This window comes from Thunnus maccoyii, chromosome 16 (genome assembly GCF_910596095.1).
Source record: "Thunnus maccoyii chromosome 16, fThuMac1.1, whole genome shotgun sequence".
Lineage (NCBI taxonomy): Eukaryota > Metazoa > Chordata > Actinopteri > Scombriformes > Scombridae > Thunnus > Thunnus maccoyii.
Window position 1 is genome coordinate 646,163 of NC_056548.1, and position 18,879 is coordinate 665,041.

Sequence of the window (18,879 nt, forward strand, 5' to 3'; positions counted from 1 at the left end):
AGGGGAATGTGTCAGTGGACAAAAACTGGCTGTTTTGTAGATATCTAATATGCTAGAGTGATTTGACAGTGTTGGCCTGTCAGATTTTTGTTGTTCCTTGTGTTGGTTTCACTTGTGTGTTTGAGGGTTTGGAGTATTGGTGTGTTGTTTCTGGGTGTTTGATTGGCTCTGTGTTTCTCCTCCTGTGACACACTTTCCCTCCACACCTGCCCTGCATTAGTCTTGTTAGTCTTGCCCTGCTCCCAGTGTTTCGCTCAGCCTATCAGCTCCTTGCCTGTTCCTTGTCCAGTCACCTGTTCCCCATTCCCTCATCAGTTTAGTCTGTATTTTAGTCCTGGTTTTCAGTTCAGTCTTGTTGGATCATTTTTTTCAGTTTTTGGTTCTGTTTTGTTTTGCCTGCCTGCACTTCTGTGTTCAGTTCCTGTGTTGGTTAATAAATATATTCTTCAGTTCCTTGTGTCTGTTGTGTCCTGTGTTTGGGTCTTTCTGCTCCGCATTTCATGACAGTAGTATTAGAACTGTAGTATTAGTAGTAGCATTAGTACTGTAATATTAGTAATAGTATTAGTACTGTAGTATAAGTAGTACAGTGTTGGTATTGTTATATTAGTACTGTAGTATAAGTAGTATAGTATTAGTATTGTTGTATTAGTAGTACTGTAGTATAAGTAGTGTAGTATTATTATTGTTGTATTAGTATTAGGGGTGTGCCCGAATACAAATAATTATTTGGCAAAGCACAAATAGTGGGTTTTATACAAATATTTGTTTCATACAAATATTTAAAAAAATATTTGTTGGGGGTGTTCCCCAAAGATAAAGCTGAGCTACTGACACAAGCAAAGTGCTCCAAAGGGACTCTCCATAACCTGTTGTTCCACTTCTCCTTTCCACAAAGTTAGGTTTTAAAAAATAGGCAGTAAATGAAAAGTGCAAAGCAATAATTGCCTTTGAAGTTCCTCCCTACATGTTACATGGTGTGCTGTCTCTGTGTTATGGGTGTATAAATAGGTAGAGGTCTGTCTGCAATGAGGCGATGAGTAAAGTTTTAGCTCAGTAATCAGTGCAGTCGTCAATGATCTGGGAGACTCCAGTTCAAGACCCATTGTGTGGACCTCCTTCATAAGGTAGTTTATTCATGAACACTTATTATAACTATAATTTTCTAAAATTAAAAGTGTCATAGAAACAAAAACAGGATTTTTAAGCCTTTCCACTGTTATTCGAATACAAGTACAGATACAAATAATTTTACTGCCTCAACAAATACAGATACAAATACAAATACTGGGATCTCTGCACATCCCTAATTAGTAGTACTGTAGTACTACAGGGTGTGCAAAGTGTGTGTGATGTTTGATTTCAGCAGCTGATCTTCAGTCAGCAATTTCTGTACACAGGAGAACCTCTCCCTCCTACCGAGGACACAGAGACACTGAGGAACCAAATGAGTTTAACCCAAACCCAAACCCAGCACACAGAGTTTCAGTGAATGTGGTGTTGAAGGTGTGAAGGTGGATCAGTGTGTCAGAGGAGACTCTGTAGAAGGACAGAGTGCCAGCAGGACAGTCCACATACACTGCTACTCTGTCAGAGACAGAGGAGGAGGAGGGTGAGAAGAGGAGGGTGAGGAGTTGGACGAAGAGCAGGGAAAGGAGGGGGATGAGGAAGAAGAGGGAGAGGGGGAGGTAAAGGAGGACAAGGAGGAGGAGGAGGGGGCTGAGGAAGAGAGGAGGAGGGGAGGAGGAAGAGGAGGACAAAGAGAAGGAGGAGGAGGAGCAGATGGATGTTTCTCTGTTATTGTGACGGACAGAGTAACCCTCATCAGAGCAGTTCAGACTCCAGGACTGATCGTTCCCTCCAAACACACAGTCGTCACTGTCTCCTTTCCTTCTGATTCCTCTGTAAGTCACTGATATTTCAACCTCTCCTCTCTGCTCGACCTCCCAGTAGCAGCGATCAGTTAGATCATTTGTACACAGCAGCTGAGGACAGGAGTCAAATCTGTCTGGATGATCAGGATATGACTGATCCGGGAACACACATGTCACCTTCCTGTTGTTGTCAGACAGTTTGAGTAATCTGTTTGTTGTGTTTGTGTCCAGTTCCAGTTCACAGGCATCTGATGGAGAGAACAAGACACAATACAGCTGCAGTTTATCATCTGTTGATTTATTAACAACTTTACTGACAATCACTGAAATTAAACCATTCAAACTTAAACCAACTCCATGACAACTGAGACACTCCATCAACTGAGGAAGGCCATGAGATGTGACTGAAAGCTTTGGAGATAAGTGGACTTTTTGATGAGAATTTTTGACCAAATTCAAACTTAAACTTCATTCCAGCTGCATCTGATGTTTGTCTAAATGTAAACTCAGCAGTTCAGTTAGAATACTAACAGTCAGTAACAGACGTCAGTAATATTCATGTTTTATTAAATGAAGTTTGATGTAAAGTGAAGGTCTTTGCACATTAAGTCTGTTATTGTCATCTGTTAGAAACAGATTTTTGTCCAAATGCTCCAAACAGCTGAAGTCAGTATGAATGAATGAATTTTATCTGCAGGAGAAACATGAGTGACATTTTGGAGCAGGAGTACCACCATGTGGCCATTTATAAAACATTTCTTTTTGAACTCCTGAACTGTGACCAACAGCAGAAAATTTCTGTTTCATGGATTAATTGGTTCAAGATGAATGTCAGTTTAGGCCAAAACAGATTTTCCAACATTATGATCTTTTTTCACTTCTTTTACATATTTCATCCAGTTTTTCTCAAAGTTCTCATGACTCAAACTGAAAAGACACTCACACTTCCTCACATCAGGTTTCAGTCTCTGCAGTCCACCATGGTCCAGCCTGGAGGAAGAGACAAAGTCACAATCAACTTCATACACCTTCACTCAGATACACCATTAAACATCAATCAGAGTCCCTCAGATAATCAGAGTGTCCATTCACCTGTCTGTCCATACCAGAGAGTATCACTCTGAGTTTTGATAGGTGGGTCAGCTGATGGGGTTCACACCTTTTATTGTTGCCTTGCTGCGAAAATCTGAAAGGGGAGGATTTTCACTAAAAGCCTATAAAGAGAAATTGAACTAACCTCCAAACAGAACAAGTTCTGATCTAGAACACTAGAACTAGGAGATAGCAGGTAGTTGGTTGGTGTTTTTGAAACTTTGTTTTGAATTTGATTCAGATTTAAGCTGTTATCAGTCTTTGTTGGAGCAGAGCACTTCCTGGTTTCACTCTCTGAGTTTCAATTGGTGGGTCAGCTGACGCAGGTCACACCCTCTATTGTTGCATTGCTGTGAAAATCTGAAAGGGGCGGGTTCAGCCATGATACTTCCGGGTACTTAAACACACAAACTGTGCTGTAGCATCAGCAGAACCATTAGCCCTCATCGTGTTAAGACTGGGTTGGGTAAAGACCTGCAAGTCTACCTTTATGAGTCCACTGAGCAAGGACAGCTACTGGTTAGTCCTTTTCTACTATCTGTTCATGTAGTCTGCCTCGCTCAACATGTGCTACAAAGACATCCCTGTCATCAAAAAGGCAAAAAAAATTACACCTGTCATAGACAGTGCAACCCCGAGAACCTTTATTCACTCAGAAAAGCCTCTTCCTCATTTGCTCTTGGCCTATGGAATTACAAATCGGCTGTAAACAAAACAGAATTTATCCAAGCCCTTGATAGTCTGTCAGACATTCAGGCACTAGCCCTGACCAAAACCTGGATCCGTCCAGAAAACACTACCACACCGGCCGCACCCTCTGTCGACTCCACTTTCTCACACACCCCGTCCTGTTGGGCGTGGAGGCGGTACAAGGGTCCTCATTTCCAAACATTGGAAATTCACTAAGCTTTCTCTGCTAAGCAACAACTCCTCCTTTGAACGCAATCAGAGTTACTGCTCCTGTTAAGCTTGTTGTAGTTATCATATACCGCCCACCAGGGTGTCAACTGGGGAACTTCAACTAGACATGCTACTTGTCACTCCTGATAATAATAATAATGATAATAATAAATTTTATTATATTATATAGCACTTTTCTTAACAATGTTACAAAGTGCTTTACAAAGGAAAATAAAACCAACAAGGCAGATAAAATAAGCAAAGAGGAACAAAGAGGTAAAGGCAGAAGTACATAGTAACAATAGAAGATGCACAATAATAATAATAATAATAATAATAATAATAATAATAATAATAATAGGACAATAGAATGTACAGGAATAAAATAATGATAAAAAATAAGATAAAATAACATCAATTAATAGGTGTAAAAACAGTTGTTAAAACATATCAAACATTTCCAAAAGCTTTCACAAAGAAAAAAGTTTTAAGACAAGTTTTAAAAGAAGCTAGAGACCTAGTGTGTCTGAGTTCAGTGGGCAAGAAGTTCCAGAGAGTTGGAGGCTCTGACAGCAAAAGCCCGACCACCCCACCTGGGAAGGACCAGCTGTGGATCTTAAGGGTCGAGGGGGTGCATACCAGTTCAGTAGTGCAGATATGTAACTGGGAGCAAGGCCGTTTAATGCCTTAAAGGTAAGTAATAAAATTTTAAAATCAATACGAAGGCTAACTGGGAGCCAGTGTAGGGAGGCAAGCACAGGGTTGATGTGCTCATACCTGTTTGTCCCAGTAATGAGACGAGCAGCAGCATTTTGGACCAGCTGGAGACGGTGAGGGGAGCCCTGGCTGATACCTGAATAAAGTGCGTTGCAATAGTCGAGTTGAGAATAAATAAAAGCATGTATAGTTTTTTGAAGATCAGCAAAAGATAAAAATGACCCAATTTTAGAGATGATCTTCAACTGGTAAAAACACAACTTCACAACATTTTTGACTTGATTCTCAAAACAGAGGTTGGAGTCAAATATGATCCCCAGATTCCTAGCAGCCTTTGTAAAATTCATTGACAGATCGACAAGGTTTGCTCCAAAAGAGCTGACAGAATTTGGTGGACCGAATAGAATGACCTCGGTTTTGTTGTCATTGAATTTAAGAAAATTCTGGGACATCCAGGATTTAATATCAGAGAGGCATGATTTAAGTTTGACTAGGGTGCTAGGATCCGAGGGTTTTAATGGTAAAAAGAAAAAGTTCTATTGAGGAGATATGATTTTAATAAAGTAAGAGCCGGGGCCCTGATCCCCACCCAGTTTTCTAGGTGATTTAGGAGGGTACTGTGGTCGACAGTGTCAAATACGGCACTTAAGTCTAAAAGAACTAAAATCGAGCAGTCACCTCTGTCTGCAGCTAAAAGTAGGTCATTAGTTACTTTAACAAGGGCTGTCTTGGTACTGTGAAATGCTCTAAAACCAGACTGGAAGCAGTTAAAAACACTATTACGATTCATAAACAAAATCAATTGAGAAGAAATTACTTTCTCCAGCCTAACCTTAGATAAAAAAGACAGTTTGGAGATAGGCCTGTAGTTGCTTAAAGACAGAGGGTCCAAATTAGGTTTTTTAAGTAAAGGGTGGACAATGGCATGCTTAAAACTATCTGGAAAAGAACCGGAGGTCAGGGAATTATTAAAAATGTACAAGATAACAGGACTAACTGTGGGAAATACCTCCTTTAGCAGCTTGGTGGGGATGGTGTCTAAGGTGCAGGAGGAAGAGGTCATGTGGGAAACTGTATTTTCTAACTCTACCATTATAATGGGTTGAAATTGGGTAAAAGAGGCCGGATTATGATGTTGAATGGAGAAAATGTGGGAGGCAGGCTGGATTTGGGACCTGATGTTCTCCATCTTGCTAATAAAATAAGTAAGGAATCTGTTAGAGAGCTCAACATCTGGTTCAGGAGAAGAGGTGGAGGTGTCACGAATAACAGAGTTAATGACTGCAAAGAGAACTTTTGCATTATGATTGTTTCTGGAGATTAAGTCTGAAAAGTAAGCAGATCTGGTATCCTTTATTGCATTCTGGTAAGTTGACATTAGGTTTTTGAGGGTGATATGCGTCGATTCTTGTTGGCCCTCCATTGTCTTTCCGATTTTCTGCAAAGTCTTCTGAGTGCCCAAGTGTGGTCATTGAGCCAGGGGAGGTTATCTGGTTTTTGTGTCCTTGTTTTAAACGGTGCAATATCATCTAAAATAGATAGGCACTGATCGTTAAAAGAATTTAAAAAAGCATTAGGATTAAGAAGAGATAAAAACAAGTTAAAGGATGATAGAATTAAAAGCATCACAGAAATTAGCAGCGGAACCAGCATTAAGAATGCGAGAGGTTATTGTGGTGTAGGGAGTAGGAGTACGGATCTGGCATGGTACTTTAAAAGTGACAGCTTTATGATCAGTGACAGGCATATCCAATACACAACAGTTGCAGGAAAAGCAATTTCACTGCTGACGTGCTATGGTAAGCGTTTTGTGTCATTTCCGGTTGCCGACTGTGTCTACTGATAGCATTGTTGCTGCTCTCAACTCAGTTGATTGTGCTATATATCACATTACTGTGGATTAATACCTGCTGTATATTTAAATTTTTGCTAGTTCTACACAAGCACTCTCAGTGCTTTCTCTCTTAGCGACTTTTCTCGCCAATCGCACAGTTCTTAGTTATTTTAGCTCTGCAGCTAGCATTAGCAGCTAACTTAAACTAAGCAGTTAGCGATGTCTTCTCCCTCCCTCTCATTCTCCTTGTCTCTTGCTCGGTGTGTCAAATGTTTAGTTATTCCTCTGCCTCCTTTAGTGATAATGGTACGTGTAATAAGTGTAGTTTATTTGCAGTACTGGAGGCGAGGCTCAGTGAATTGGAAGCATGGCTCCGAAGCATGGTACGATTGTCGTCCATGTCGGCGGTAATGACTCCCGATTACGCCAATCGGAGCTCACCAAAATTAATGTTGAGTCGGTGTGTACATTTGCAAAAACAATGTCGGACTCCTTAATTTTCTCTGGACCGCTGCCTAATCTGACCAGTGATGACATGTATAGCCGCATGTCACAATCCAACTGCTGGCTGTCGAGGTGGCGTCCAGAAAACGATGTGGGCTTCATAGATAATTGGCAGACTTTCTGGGGAAGACCTGGTCTGATTAGGAGAGACGGCATACATCCCACTTTGGATGGAGCTGCTTTCATATCTAGTAATATGGCTGAGTTTATTAGTAGACCAAAACCATGACAACCCAGAGTTGAGACCAGGAAGCAGAGCTGCAGTCCTACACGCTTCTCTGCACCTCCATTAGAGCAGTTACCCACCCAAAACCACATGGAGACTGTGTCTGTCCCCAAAACCACATAGAGACTGTGTCTGTCCCCCGACCACTTAAATCAGTTAAATCCAAAGTAAACAAAAGAAGAGGATTCATTCATAAAAATCTAGTAAAAATTAAAACCAATACTGCAATAGTACAACAAAATAAGAGAATTAAATGTGGACTCTTGAACATTAGATCTCTATCATCTAAAGCAGTATTAGTAAACAATTTAATCTCAGATCATCATATTGATTTATTTTGTCTTACTGAAACCTAGTTGTGTCATGAAGAATATGTCAGCCTAAATTAATCCACTCCCCCCAGTCATATTAATACTCACATTCCTCAAGACACTGGCCGAGGAGGTGGAGTTGCAGCCATTTTCAACTCAAGCCTAATCATCAATCCTAGACCTAAATTTAATTATAACTCATTTGAAAGTCTTGTTCGTAGTCTCTCTCAGCCAACCTGGAAAACTTTACTGCCAGTTCTATGTGTCATAGTGTACCGTCCTCCTGGCACGTACTCTGAATTCCTATCTGAATTCTCAGAGTTTTTATCAAACTTAGTCCTTAGTACAGATAAAGTAATTATAGTAGGTGATTTTAATATTCATGTGGACGTTGATAGTGACAGTCTCAGTACTGTGTTTGTCTCATTATTAGACTCAATTGGCTTCTCTCAGTGTGTAAATAATCCCACTCACTGTCTTAACCACACCCTAGACCTTGTTCTGACTTATGGGATTGAAATTGAACATTTAATAATTTTTCCACAAAATCCTCTTTTATCAGATCATTTGTTAATAACTTTTGAATTCCTATTACTGGATGACACACCATTAGACAAAAATGTCTTCACTAGGTGTTGTAGATAAATTTAAGGAAGCAATTCTATCAGTACTGAATTCAATGCCATGTCTCAATACTACATAGGACTCTTATGTTAACTTTAGTCCCTCCAAAATTGATAATCTTGTTGATAGTGCTGCAGGCTCATTACGAATAACACTCGACTCCATCGCCCCCTTAAAAAGGAAGATAATAAAACATAAGAGGTTAGCTCCATGGTATAACTCCCAAACCCGCAAATTAAAGCAAACATCGTGAAAACCGGAAAGGATTTGGTGTTCCACCAAAGTGGAAGAATCTCACTTAGTCTGGCAAGATAGTCAGACTAAAACATATAGGAAGGCCCTCTGTAATGCCAGAGCCGCCTATTACTCAGCATTAATAGAAGAGAATAAAAACATGTTTGTAGAGATCAGTCATCTTCCAGAATGAGTCGAAGTGGCTAATATATCCATAACCGCATGCTGCGCAAAAGTTACATAGCCATCGATCAGCACTGTAGAGACGACTGAACATCTCTGAGCTCCTTCGGAGGGTTGGAATTAAACCAGAGAATATGCAAGTTTTGCCAAGGCTTTCAACCGTCACTGCTAGGAGTTCAAAGTGCTGCTGGAGCTGAATTGATTGCCTGCACCTGATGTCATTCGTTCCAGCATGTACAACCATGGTGTGGGCAGATGGGTGATTCTCAATGATGGTGGGGATATGAGTAAGAATATCAATGACTTTTGCACCTGAGAAAGAGTATGTAATACCATTTGGGATAGCGACGGATCTAACCATGGAATCACCCACGAGGATATATTCTGGAGGTGGAAAGAGGAGGCTGCTAACTTTAACTGAGTTAGCTGCCATGGCACCTGCCATCACTGCTGCGGGGGGACTGGGGGAGATGGAGGGAGTAGGAGAGGGAGACACTCTACAACGCTTGTGGGAGGGAGAAGCGGCCAGGAGTTTGTGGTACTGCTGATGACGAGACACCACTGATTGTCTTGGGAGACATGAATATCCATACTGAAAAAACCCAAGCAGCTGACTTCTTTTCACCTCTGTCCTCATTTAACCTCAAACAGGTCACCCCTCCCACACACAAAGCAGGCAATACTCTTGATCTGATCTGACTGAGAACTGCTCCACAACAAATCTGACTGTCACAGCCCAACATCTGTCTGACCACTTCTTTATTTAATTCGCAATCACCTTACCAGAACATCCTCATGTTTCTCCATAAATGGTCTCCTTCTGCCACAACATCCGGTCCTTCACACCAACTCAACTTTCCAATGAGGTATTGGCTACCCTACTTCCTCATAATGAATTTTCCTCACTCACAGTCAATAAGGCTACAGACACACACTGCTTCTCACTAGCCACCTCTCTTAACAATCTCTGCCCTCTAACTTCCAAACCTGCTTGCATCACCCAACAAGTCCATGGCTCACTGAAGTCATCAGAGAGCAAAGGGCAGAACTCAGAGCAGCAGAGAGAAAATGGTGTAAATCCAGAGAGTCTGTTGACCTCAGTGACTATCAGGGTCTACTTGCATCATTCTGCTCCAGGCTAAAAACTGCTAAGATCACTTACTATCAGAACAAGATCTACAGCGCCACAGACGTGCGAAAAATGTTCTCTGCTCTCTGCTACTGCTCGCTACTCAATCTGCCTCCTTCTCCGCCCTCCACTCTGCTCACTGCTGACATGTTTGCCTTGTTCTTTACTGATAAAGTCTCTGCCATCAGTAACCAGTTCTCTGAGCCTGACCAACTCAGTCATCAGCTGCCAGCTAACAGGGCTTCTCTCTCGTCATTCTCCTCTCTGACTGAGGAGGAAGTCTGAAAATTCTGCTTGTCCCACTACCTGTCCACTAGACCCAATACCTTCAAGTCCTCTACAGACCATTTTCCCCACACAACCCTGCAGTCACACACATCATCAACTCCTCACTTACAAGGGTTTTCCCCCACTGCATATAAGCAAGTTTGAGTCACCCCACTGTTCAAAAATCCTACACTCAACCAAGCCCAGGATGAAAACCACAGACCGGTTTCACTCCTGCCCTTCCTATCAAAAAGACTTGAGCATACAGTCTTTAACCAAGTCTCTGAATTCCTTTCTCAGAACAACCTACATGACCCAAATCAGTCAGGCTTTAAGCGGGGGCACTACCAAGACTGCACTCCTGTTGGCAATGGAATCACTACGCTCAGCTAGAGCTGCTGGTCAGTCTTCAGCTCTGCTACTGTCAGCTGCCTTTGACACGGTTAACCACCAAATCCTCCTCTCCATACTCACTGAGCTTGGTATCTCAGGGAGATGTCAGGGAGATATTTTTGAGTATCTTGTAGGGGAGAAGTGTCCAAACTGCACGGCTTATCCACAGGGGTTCCTCAAGGGTCAGTCCTCTGTCTCCTTCTTTTCTCAATATCAAACACCACCTCACTTGGCGACATCATCTGCTCCCATGGTTTCTCATACCATTATTATGCTGACAGGCTCAGCTCAGATCTCATCAGGCCATGCTGATATCTCAGCATGGATGAAAGAATGTCACCTTCAACTTAACCTCTCTAAGACTGAGCTCTTTGTCATCCCAGCCAGTCCTTCTATACAACAACAGATCAACATCCAGCTCAGATCAACCCAACTCATGCCCATAAAATCTGCCCGAAGCTTGGGTGTCATAATTGATGACCAAGTAATCTAAGGTTCACATGGCCTCAATCTTTTGGTCATGTCGGTTTGCCCTGTACAACATCAGGAAGATCAGACCCTACCTGTCTGAGCATGCAGCACAACTCCTCGTACAGGCTCTTGTAATATCACGCATTGACTACTGCAACTCCTTACTGGCAGGCCTCCCTGCATGTATTTTCAAACCTCTGCAGATGATCCAGAACACAGCAGCGCATTTGGTCTTCAACCAGCCCAATACAGCACATATCACTCCACTGTTCATATCCCTCCACTGGTTCCCAGTTGCTGCCTGCATCAAATTCAAAATCCTGACACTTGCTTACAAAACAGCAACAGCTCCCGCCTACCTGAACTCATTCAGGTCTACGCTCCCTCCCACTCACTACGCTCTGCCAATGAAAGGTGCCTGGTTCCATCACTACAACAGGGCCCTAAGTTGCTAGCCAGACTCTTCTTTTCTGTAGTTCCCTGGTGGTGGAACGAGTTACCAAACTCTGTTTGATCTGCAGAGTCCCTCTCAATCTTTAAGAAAAGACTAAAGACCCAGCTCTTTTGCGAACACCTCTGCACTTAATGGACTGAAGGGAAAAAACCCTGCTTCTATGCATTCTATATATTGCCTCTGTGCACTGCCAGTTGACACCTATGTCCTATCAGTATCAAACTTAGCTTTATGGCACTTACTTGCATTGTTTTCCTGACTGGATCATTGTTTTCCTGACTAGATCATTACTGGTGTTGTATCAACTCTCAGATGTACATCACTTTGGATAAAAGTGTCTGCTAAATGAAACTGTAAAATTGTACATTGTAATCCACCTGTCTGTCCATACCTGAGAGTGTCCAGTCTCCAGTGTGGATCCTCCAGTCCAGCAGACAGCAGCTTCTCTCCTGAGTCTCCTGGATGATTGAAGCTCAGATCCAGCTCTCTCAGATGGGAAGGGTTGGAGCTCAGAGCTGAGGCCAGAGAAGCACAGCCTTCCTCTGTGATCAGACATCCTGACAGACTGAACACACACAACAGTTGCTCTAATGAGCTTAAAAAGATTCTCAATTCAATGAACAGTATTTTGTCTTTTGGGTCTTCATGTTTGTTGTGTGCGTTACACTTGGCACCCCCTGCTGTATGTTGGTGTCATGCAGACACATTTTAGGTTAGTAGTAGGAGAGAAAGCATAGCAATTGCTGAAACTCAGGGTTTAATCTGATGCAATTCTGTTTTTACTTTGGCAGAAGACATGCCTTTAAAGTTAAATATTGTTCCACAGCATAAATAAAGACAGTAAGTAGATTTAATAGAAATTTACTCATGTTTTATGTTAGTTCATATTTTCATCTCAATGATGCTCACTGTGTGATTGCAGTAATTCAATTAGCCAACTTAGCATCTTCCATCATATTTCTGATTTCATTTCATTCAGTGTTTAAACATTTAATTTGTAGTATTTTCCAGAAAAAAAAGTTAAATGTAAAGAAAATCATGTGCCACATTTCCTGAGCAGCAGATCTGTTTTGTATGTTCACCTGCATATAGAAGACATGGGAGTAACTCTGTGCTGTGTATTTTCTCTTATTCTTTCACTTATACTAGAATTTTATGACTTTATGCACATTGAGTTTTCATTGAAGACTGCCTCACATGTTGGCATGAAAGGAGTTTTACTTACTGTATACTAGATATTACAACCTTTCAGTTCAGACAGTACACACAATCTTTTTAGTATCAGAAACTCTTACTACTACTTTTTTATTACTTTATATACAATAAAAGTAATCAAAATTACCTAAGAGTTTCCAGTGGGCAGTGTGGACTTCCCAGTCCAGCAGACAATAGCTTCACTCCTGAATCATGCAGGTTGTTGTTACTCATGTCCAGCTCTCTCAGACGACAGGACTGGGAGCTGAGAACTGAGGACAGAGCTGCACAGCTTCTCTCTGAGAGGTTACAGCCACTCAGCCTGAAGAAGTGTAAGCAGAACAAAAGAGAACAACAGTATTAGTTTTACTCCTTGAGCAAGGATTAAAGTATGCTAATCCGGATAGTTCTGTGTGCACTTACAGAGCTTTGTTGGAAGCTTTGACCACTGGCAGCAGCTTCAGAAGAACCTCTTCTGAAGCAGAGTATTTCTTCAAGTCAAACACGTCCAGATCATTTTCTGATGACAGTAAGATGAAGACAAGCGTTGACCACTGAGCAGGAGACAGTTTATTTGTGGAGAGACTTCCTGATCTCAGGTACTGTTGGATCTCCTCCACTAGAGAACAATCATTCAGTTCATTCAGACAGTGGAACAGATTGATGCTTCTCTCTGCTGACAGATTCTCAATGATCTTCTTCTTGATGTACTCAACTGTTTTCTGATTGGTCTGTGAGCTACTTTCTGTCCGTGTCAGCAGACCTTGTATGAGAGTCTGATTGGTCTGCAGTGAAAGACCCAGGAGGAAGCGGAGGAACAAGTCCAGGTGTCCATTTGGACTCTGTAAGGCCTCGTCAACAGCACTCTGGTAGAAATGTGTTGATTTGCCTCCGAACACTTTAGACCACCGGGATGTTGTTTGTTCTTCTTCCAGCAGATTGACTCCAGTGTTGATGTATGTCAGATGGACATGAAGAGCAGCCAGAAACTCCTGAACGCTCAGATGGATGAAGCAGAACACCTTGACCTGGTACAGCCCTCTCTCCTCTTTAAAGATCTGTGTGAACACTCCTGAATACACTGAGGCTGCTCTGATATTGATACCACACTCTGTCAAGTCCGATTCATAGAAGATCAGGTTTCCTTTCTGCAGCTGCTCAAAAGCCAGTTTTCCCAGAGACTCAATCATCTTCCTACTCTCTGGACTCCAGAGTGGATCTGTCTCAGCTCCTCCATCATACTTGATGTTCTTCAGTTTGGACTGAACCACCAGGAAGTGGATATACATCTCAGTCAGGGTCTTGGGCATCTCTCCTCCCTTTCTGTTTTTCAACACATCCTCCAGAACTGTAGCAGTGATCCAACAGAAGACTGGCATGTGGCACATGATGTGGAGGCTTCGTGATTTCTTGATGTGGCAGATGATTGTGCTGGCCTGCTTCTCATCTCTGAATCTCTTCCTGAAGTACTCCTCTTTCTGTGGATCAGTGAACCCTCTGACCTCTGTCACCATGTCGACACACTGAGGAGGGATCTGATTGGCTGCTGCAGGTCGTGTGGTTATCCAGAGACGAGCAGAGGGAAGCAGTTTCCCCCTGATGAGGTTTGTCAGCAGCACATCCACTGAGGTGGACTTTGTAACATCAGTCAGGATCTCATTGTTGTGGAAGTCCAGAGGAAGTCGACACTCATCCAGGCCGTCAAAGATGAACACAACCTGGAACTCTTCAAACCTGCAGATTCCTGCTTCTTTGGTTTCAGTAAAGAAGTGATGAAGAAGTTCCACCAAGCTGTACTTTTTCTCTTTCAGCACATTCAGCTCTCTGAAAGTGAATGGAAATGTGAACTGTATGTTCTGGTTGGCTTTGTCTTCAGCCCAGTCTAGAGTAAACTTCTGTGTTAAGACTGTTTTCCCAATGCCAGCCACTCCCTTTGTCATCACTGTTCTTATTGGTTAATCTCTTCCAGGTGAGGCTTTAAAGATGTCTTCTTGTCTTATTGTGGTTTCTGGTCTGTCTGGTTTCCTAGATGCTGTTTCAATCTGTCTGATCTCATGTCCATCATTGACCTCTGCAGTCCCTCCCTCTGTGATGTAGAGCTCTGTGTAGATCTGATTCAGAGGGGTTGGGTTTCCAGCTTTAGTAATCCCCTCAAACACACACTGGAACTTCTTCTTCAGGGTAGACTTGAGTTTATGTTGACACAGTGCAGCAGGAGTTCCTGAATAAACAAACAACAAATGAAATTGTGATGTATGTATGTATGTATTTATGATGATCCAAAAATAGAGTGAGACACTCAAAGAAGCATAAGTTGAATATGGCTTTCTTTCCGGCCGGGGTTCTGTCACATGCAAATACAATGAACAACAAGCCAACTTGAGCTGGGAACTTTCATACCTTGCCACCTCTTCAACATATGTCTTCCATTATCAGTGGGTTTCTCCTTAGTATGTTAAATTATGATATGGACCTGTCAACATGTCAGACATCTTAGCGTCGTTCCTATCAAGCTACTGACTTTACACCTAAGGGCCCCACACTAGATGTTGGTCCAGTTTGTCTTAATGACACATGAACATGGTGCCTCAACTAAAAGTTTCTTACATTCATTAAGATGCATGCAACTCAAAGAAAGTACCTAATATCAGAAATCAATGAGTGGATCCTACAGCAAGTCTAGAAATCTGAACATGTAAGTATGTCTGTATAGTTTTTCCTCCTCCATTAGTTTTATTCAGCTCATCAGTGGGGGACAAACAGCCTCTAATCTGATGCAGATGTGTGCAGCATATTTACAGCAGAGTTTGAAATGTAAACCTCTCCCAAGTTGCCTCCATCATGTTAGATCTGTTAAAATCCTCTTACTGTTCTGCAGACGGTCAGCCAGCTCGTCCTGTTTCATTTTCCTCAGGAAGTGCAGTGTGATCTTCAGAAATGCCTCTCTGTTGCTCCTCCCCTGCTCTTCATTCTCACTGTCCAACACCTCCTCATCCTCACTCTGACTCTCTAAGCATTTTGGGTAATCTGGACTCAGAATGCTCTGGACTCTCTTCAGCTCATTTTTCACAAAAGTGACGATGTTCTCCTCCAGCAACTGGAACAGGAAGATAAACTGAACATTTCATTTAAACTGGTAGAGCACAAGATGTGATTCATCTGTCAGTCTGAAGGCCTGCTGGTCTAAACAGAGCAGTACCTAAATGGTACATTAGCATTTTATCTGTGGTTGACGTAGTTAATAGTAAAAGGTGTGTTTGTACATGTACACACCATAAATCTGGGGTCCACGTATGTTTGATGCTGCTGTGCAGACGGATCACAGGGATCCTCTGAGCTCTGCTGCTGAACTCTGTGGAGAAAACATCACGTTTAAGGACATTTAATGACTCAAATCTGCACACAGCTTGTTAAAGATGTTCTGTCATGATGAGAAAATGAACTCCTGTAAATGCTGCTTTGATTACTAGTACCTTCCATCAGCAGGTTGTCCAACTTTAAACTTAATAGGATGACTCATAGACCAGCGACTCTTCATGAACACACAACTGGCTAGCAACTTAGGGCTGACCATGTAGGTGTCTTATAACACTGAACACTTTGACATGTGACTGTTGTACAGGTGGACACTGTGATGTCACTCCTGAAATATTGATTCCTCTTGTCAGGAGACTCAGATAATAACAAACTTCAGTTTTAAAATTCTTACCTTCCATCAGCAGGTTGTCCATCTTGAAACTGAATAGGAATACCCTTAGACCAGTCACTCCTCATGGACACACAGCTGGGTTCAGGAAAGTCTGCTCTCTGCTGCTGCATCCTGATTCAGATAAAACAGTGACAAAGGCATGTAGTTATAACCACAGAAATGAAGGATTAATCATCAGTGTAAAACCCATAATTAAATATAAATATTTCAGAACAGAGTGACTGATGAGTTCAAATTCCTCCAGTGATGAAAAGAGGATGGCAGGCGACTTGGTCATGAGTCAACAGAAGAAGGAAGTGAAGATGTTTCACAGGAGTACTATAGCTCAGAAACAATCTGTGCCAACCTCAATAACTAAAGATGGAAATATAAATATCCCAGTTCACCCTTCAGATGGATGAACACAACATCAAGGAGCTTTTACTCTGTACAGACTCTGTTAGAGGAGGTACAAGGTGATCCAGACATTGTTTTAAAAACTGGCCCTGGTGTTTTATGTGTTTTTAGAGATATTATAGCATCAGCTTCCTCTTTTTGTGTAATGTCTTCATCCATCCATTGTTTAGTATCTTCTTTGAAATTTGGAAGAGTAAAAGTAACAATCATTTCTGTCAATTATCAATCTGTTCACTCAGTTTATCAATCCTGAGATCAATATTCTGACCTTTGCTCAGCAGGGTCCATCTGAAGTCAGCTTAAGACAGACACATCCAAGTTAGCTGCTGCTCTGATTATTGAATGTGATGTTTTCATAGTTACACACATATATTGCTATAGTGATCATGTTGGTATCTTATAACACTGAAGTCTTTGACATGTGACTGTTGCACAGGTGGACACTGTGATGTCACCGCTGACATATTGATTCCTCTTGTCAGGAGACTCAGATAATAACAAACTTCAGTTTTAAATTCTTACCTTCCATCAGCAGGTTGTCCATCTTGAAACTGAATAGGAATACCCTTAGACCAGTCACTCCTCATGGACACACAGCTGGGTTCAGGAAAGTCTGCTCTCTGCTGCTGCATCCTGATTCAGATAAAACAGTGACAAAGGCATGTAGTTATAACCACAGAAATGAAGGATTAATCATCAGTGTAAAACCCATAATTAAATATAAATATTTCAGAACAGAGTGACTGATGAGTTCAAATTCCTCCAGTGATGAAAAGAGGATGGCAGGCGACTTGGTCATGAGTCAACAGAAGAAGGAAGTGAAGATGTTTCACAGGAGTACTATAGCTCAGAAACAATCTGTGCCAACCTCAATAACTAAAGATGGAAATATAAATATCCCAGTTCACCCTTCAGATGGATGAACACAACATCAAGGAGCTTTTACTCTGTACAGACTCTGTTAGAGGAGGTACAAGGTGATCCAGACATTGTTTTAAAAACTGGCCCTGGTGTTTTATGTGTTTTTAGAGATATTATAGCATCAGCTTCCTCTTTTTGTGTAATGTGTTCATCCATCCATTGTTTAGTATCTTCTTTGAAATTTGGAAGAGTAAAAGTAACAATCATTTCTGTCAATTATCAATCTGTTCACTCAGTTTATCAATCCTGAGATCAATATTCTGACCTTTGCTCAGCAGGGTCCATCTGAAGTCAGCTTAAGACAGACACATCCAAGTTAGCTGCTGCTCTGATTATTGAATGTGATGTTTTCATAGTTACACACATATATTGCTATAGTGATCATGTTGGTATCTTATAACACTGAAGTCTTTGACATGTGACTGTTGCACAGGTGGACACTGTGACGTCACCGCTGACATATTGATTCCTCTTGTCAGGAGTCTCAGATAATAACAAACTTCAGTTTTAAATTCTTACCTTCCATCAGCAGGTTGTCCATCTTGAAACTGAATAGGAATACCCTTAGACCAGTCACTCCTCATGGACACACAGCTGGGTTCAGGAAAGTCTGCTCTCTCCTGCTGCATCCTGATACAAACAAACAATTAACAGATCAATGAGTTTATAAAAATGAATTTTGACCAAACTGTCAGCAGCTGAAGTTTTAGAAGCAGAATGAAAATCAGTAAGAAGACCATGGATGAGAAATGTTCTCCTGTTCATCAACATTTCATCTGATGAAAGACGCTGTCTCATCTTTGATTAGCAGTTCTGTCTGCTCTGCCCTCGGGCCTCTGTCTCCTGGACATCTTGTCTGCTCTGTTCTCCCAACCTGGACCCACCAAGCTCCATACTTCACCTCCAGGATCTCTGACTGGCTCTGCTGTGAACATTCCCTGGGCCTCACCTGGCTAACTTAACCCTGCAATCCTGAAAATAAACACTGTTTCACTCCAAGACTGTCTGTGTTCGCACTTGAGTTCATCTGCTTAGTTGCCACATGACAAGAATGGACCAAAATTCCCCCCTGAGCACTGTGCGAGATGAGTTTCTTCATAAAGGAAGCGACTTGAAGCTGTCATTGCAAACAAAAGCTTCTCCACCAAGTATTAATTACATTTCAGTTAGTGTGTTCAATACTTTTTTCCTCTGTCACTCCAAATTAAAAAAAAAAAACTATTTTTATTGATCAGAATGTTATGATTTTGTTAGCTGTGTTGCCTTATTAAGTTAACACCAATGTCTGGTCTTAAGTGCATTTGAATAGCTGCACTGGAAATATCTTTATTAAAAAAAATGTTGATGTGTTGAATATTTATTTCCCCCACTGTATTCACCAGAACAACTATCAAAATAAAGCACACACACTCAGTCCAACATGTAAGCAAATACAGGGCTGAGCAG

The 18,879-nt window shown here is 41.6% G+C and overlaps 1 protein-coding gene across 1 annotated transcript in view; it reads right to left on the bottom strand.

Annotated features, from left to right (window-relative positions):
* LOC121881322 (NLR family CARD domain-containing protein 3-like) overlaps positions 1-16,223 on the bottom strand; it is a 36,640-nt gene extending 20,417 nt beyond the window's left edge. The window contains 5 exon segments of the mRNA XM_042389050.1: positions 12,556-12,729; positions 12,831-14,628; positions 15,276-15,504; positions 15,681-15,759; positions 16,117-16,223. Coding sequence (XP_042244984.1) covers positions 12,556-12,729; positions 12,831-14,628; positions 15,276-15,504; positions 15,681-15,759; positions 16,117-16,181 — 2,345 coding nt within the window. The 5' untranslated portion in view covers positions 16,182-16,223.
* Between the last annotated feature and the right edge of the window lie 2,656 nt (positions 16,224-18,879).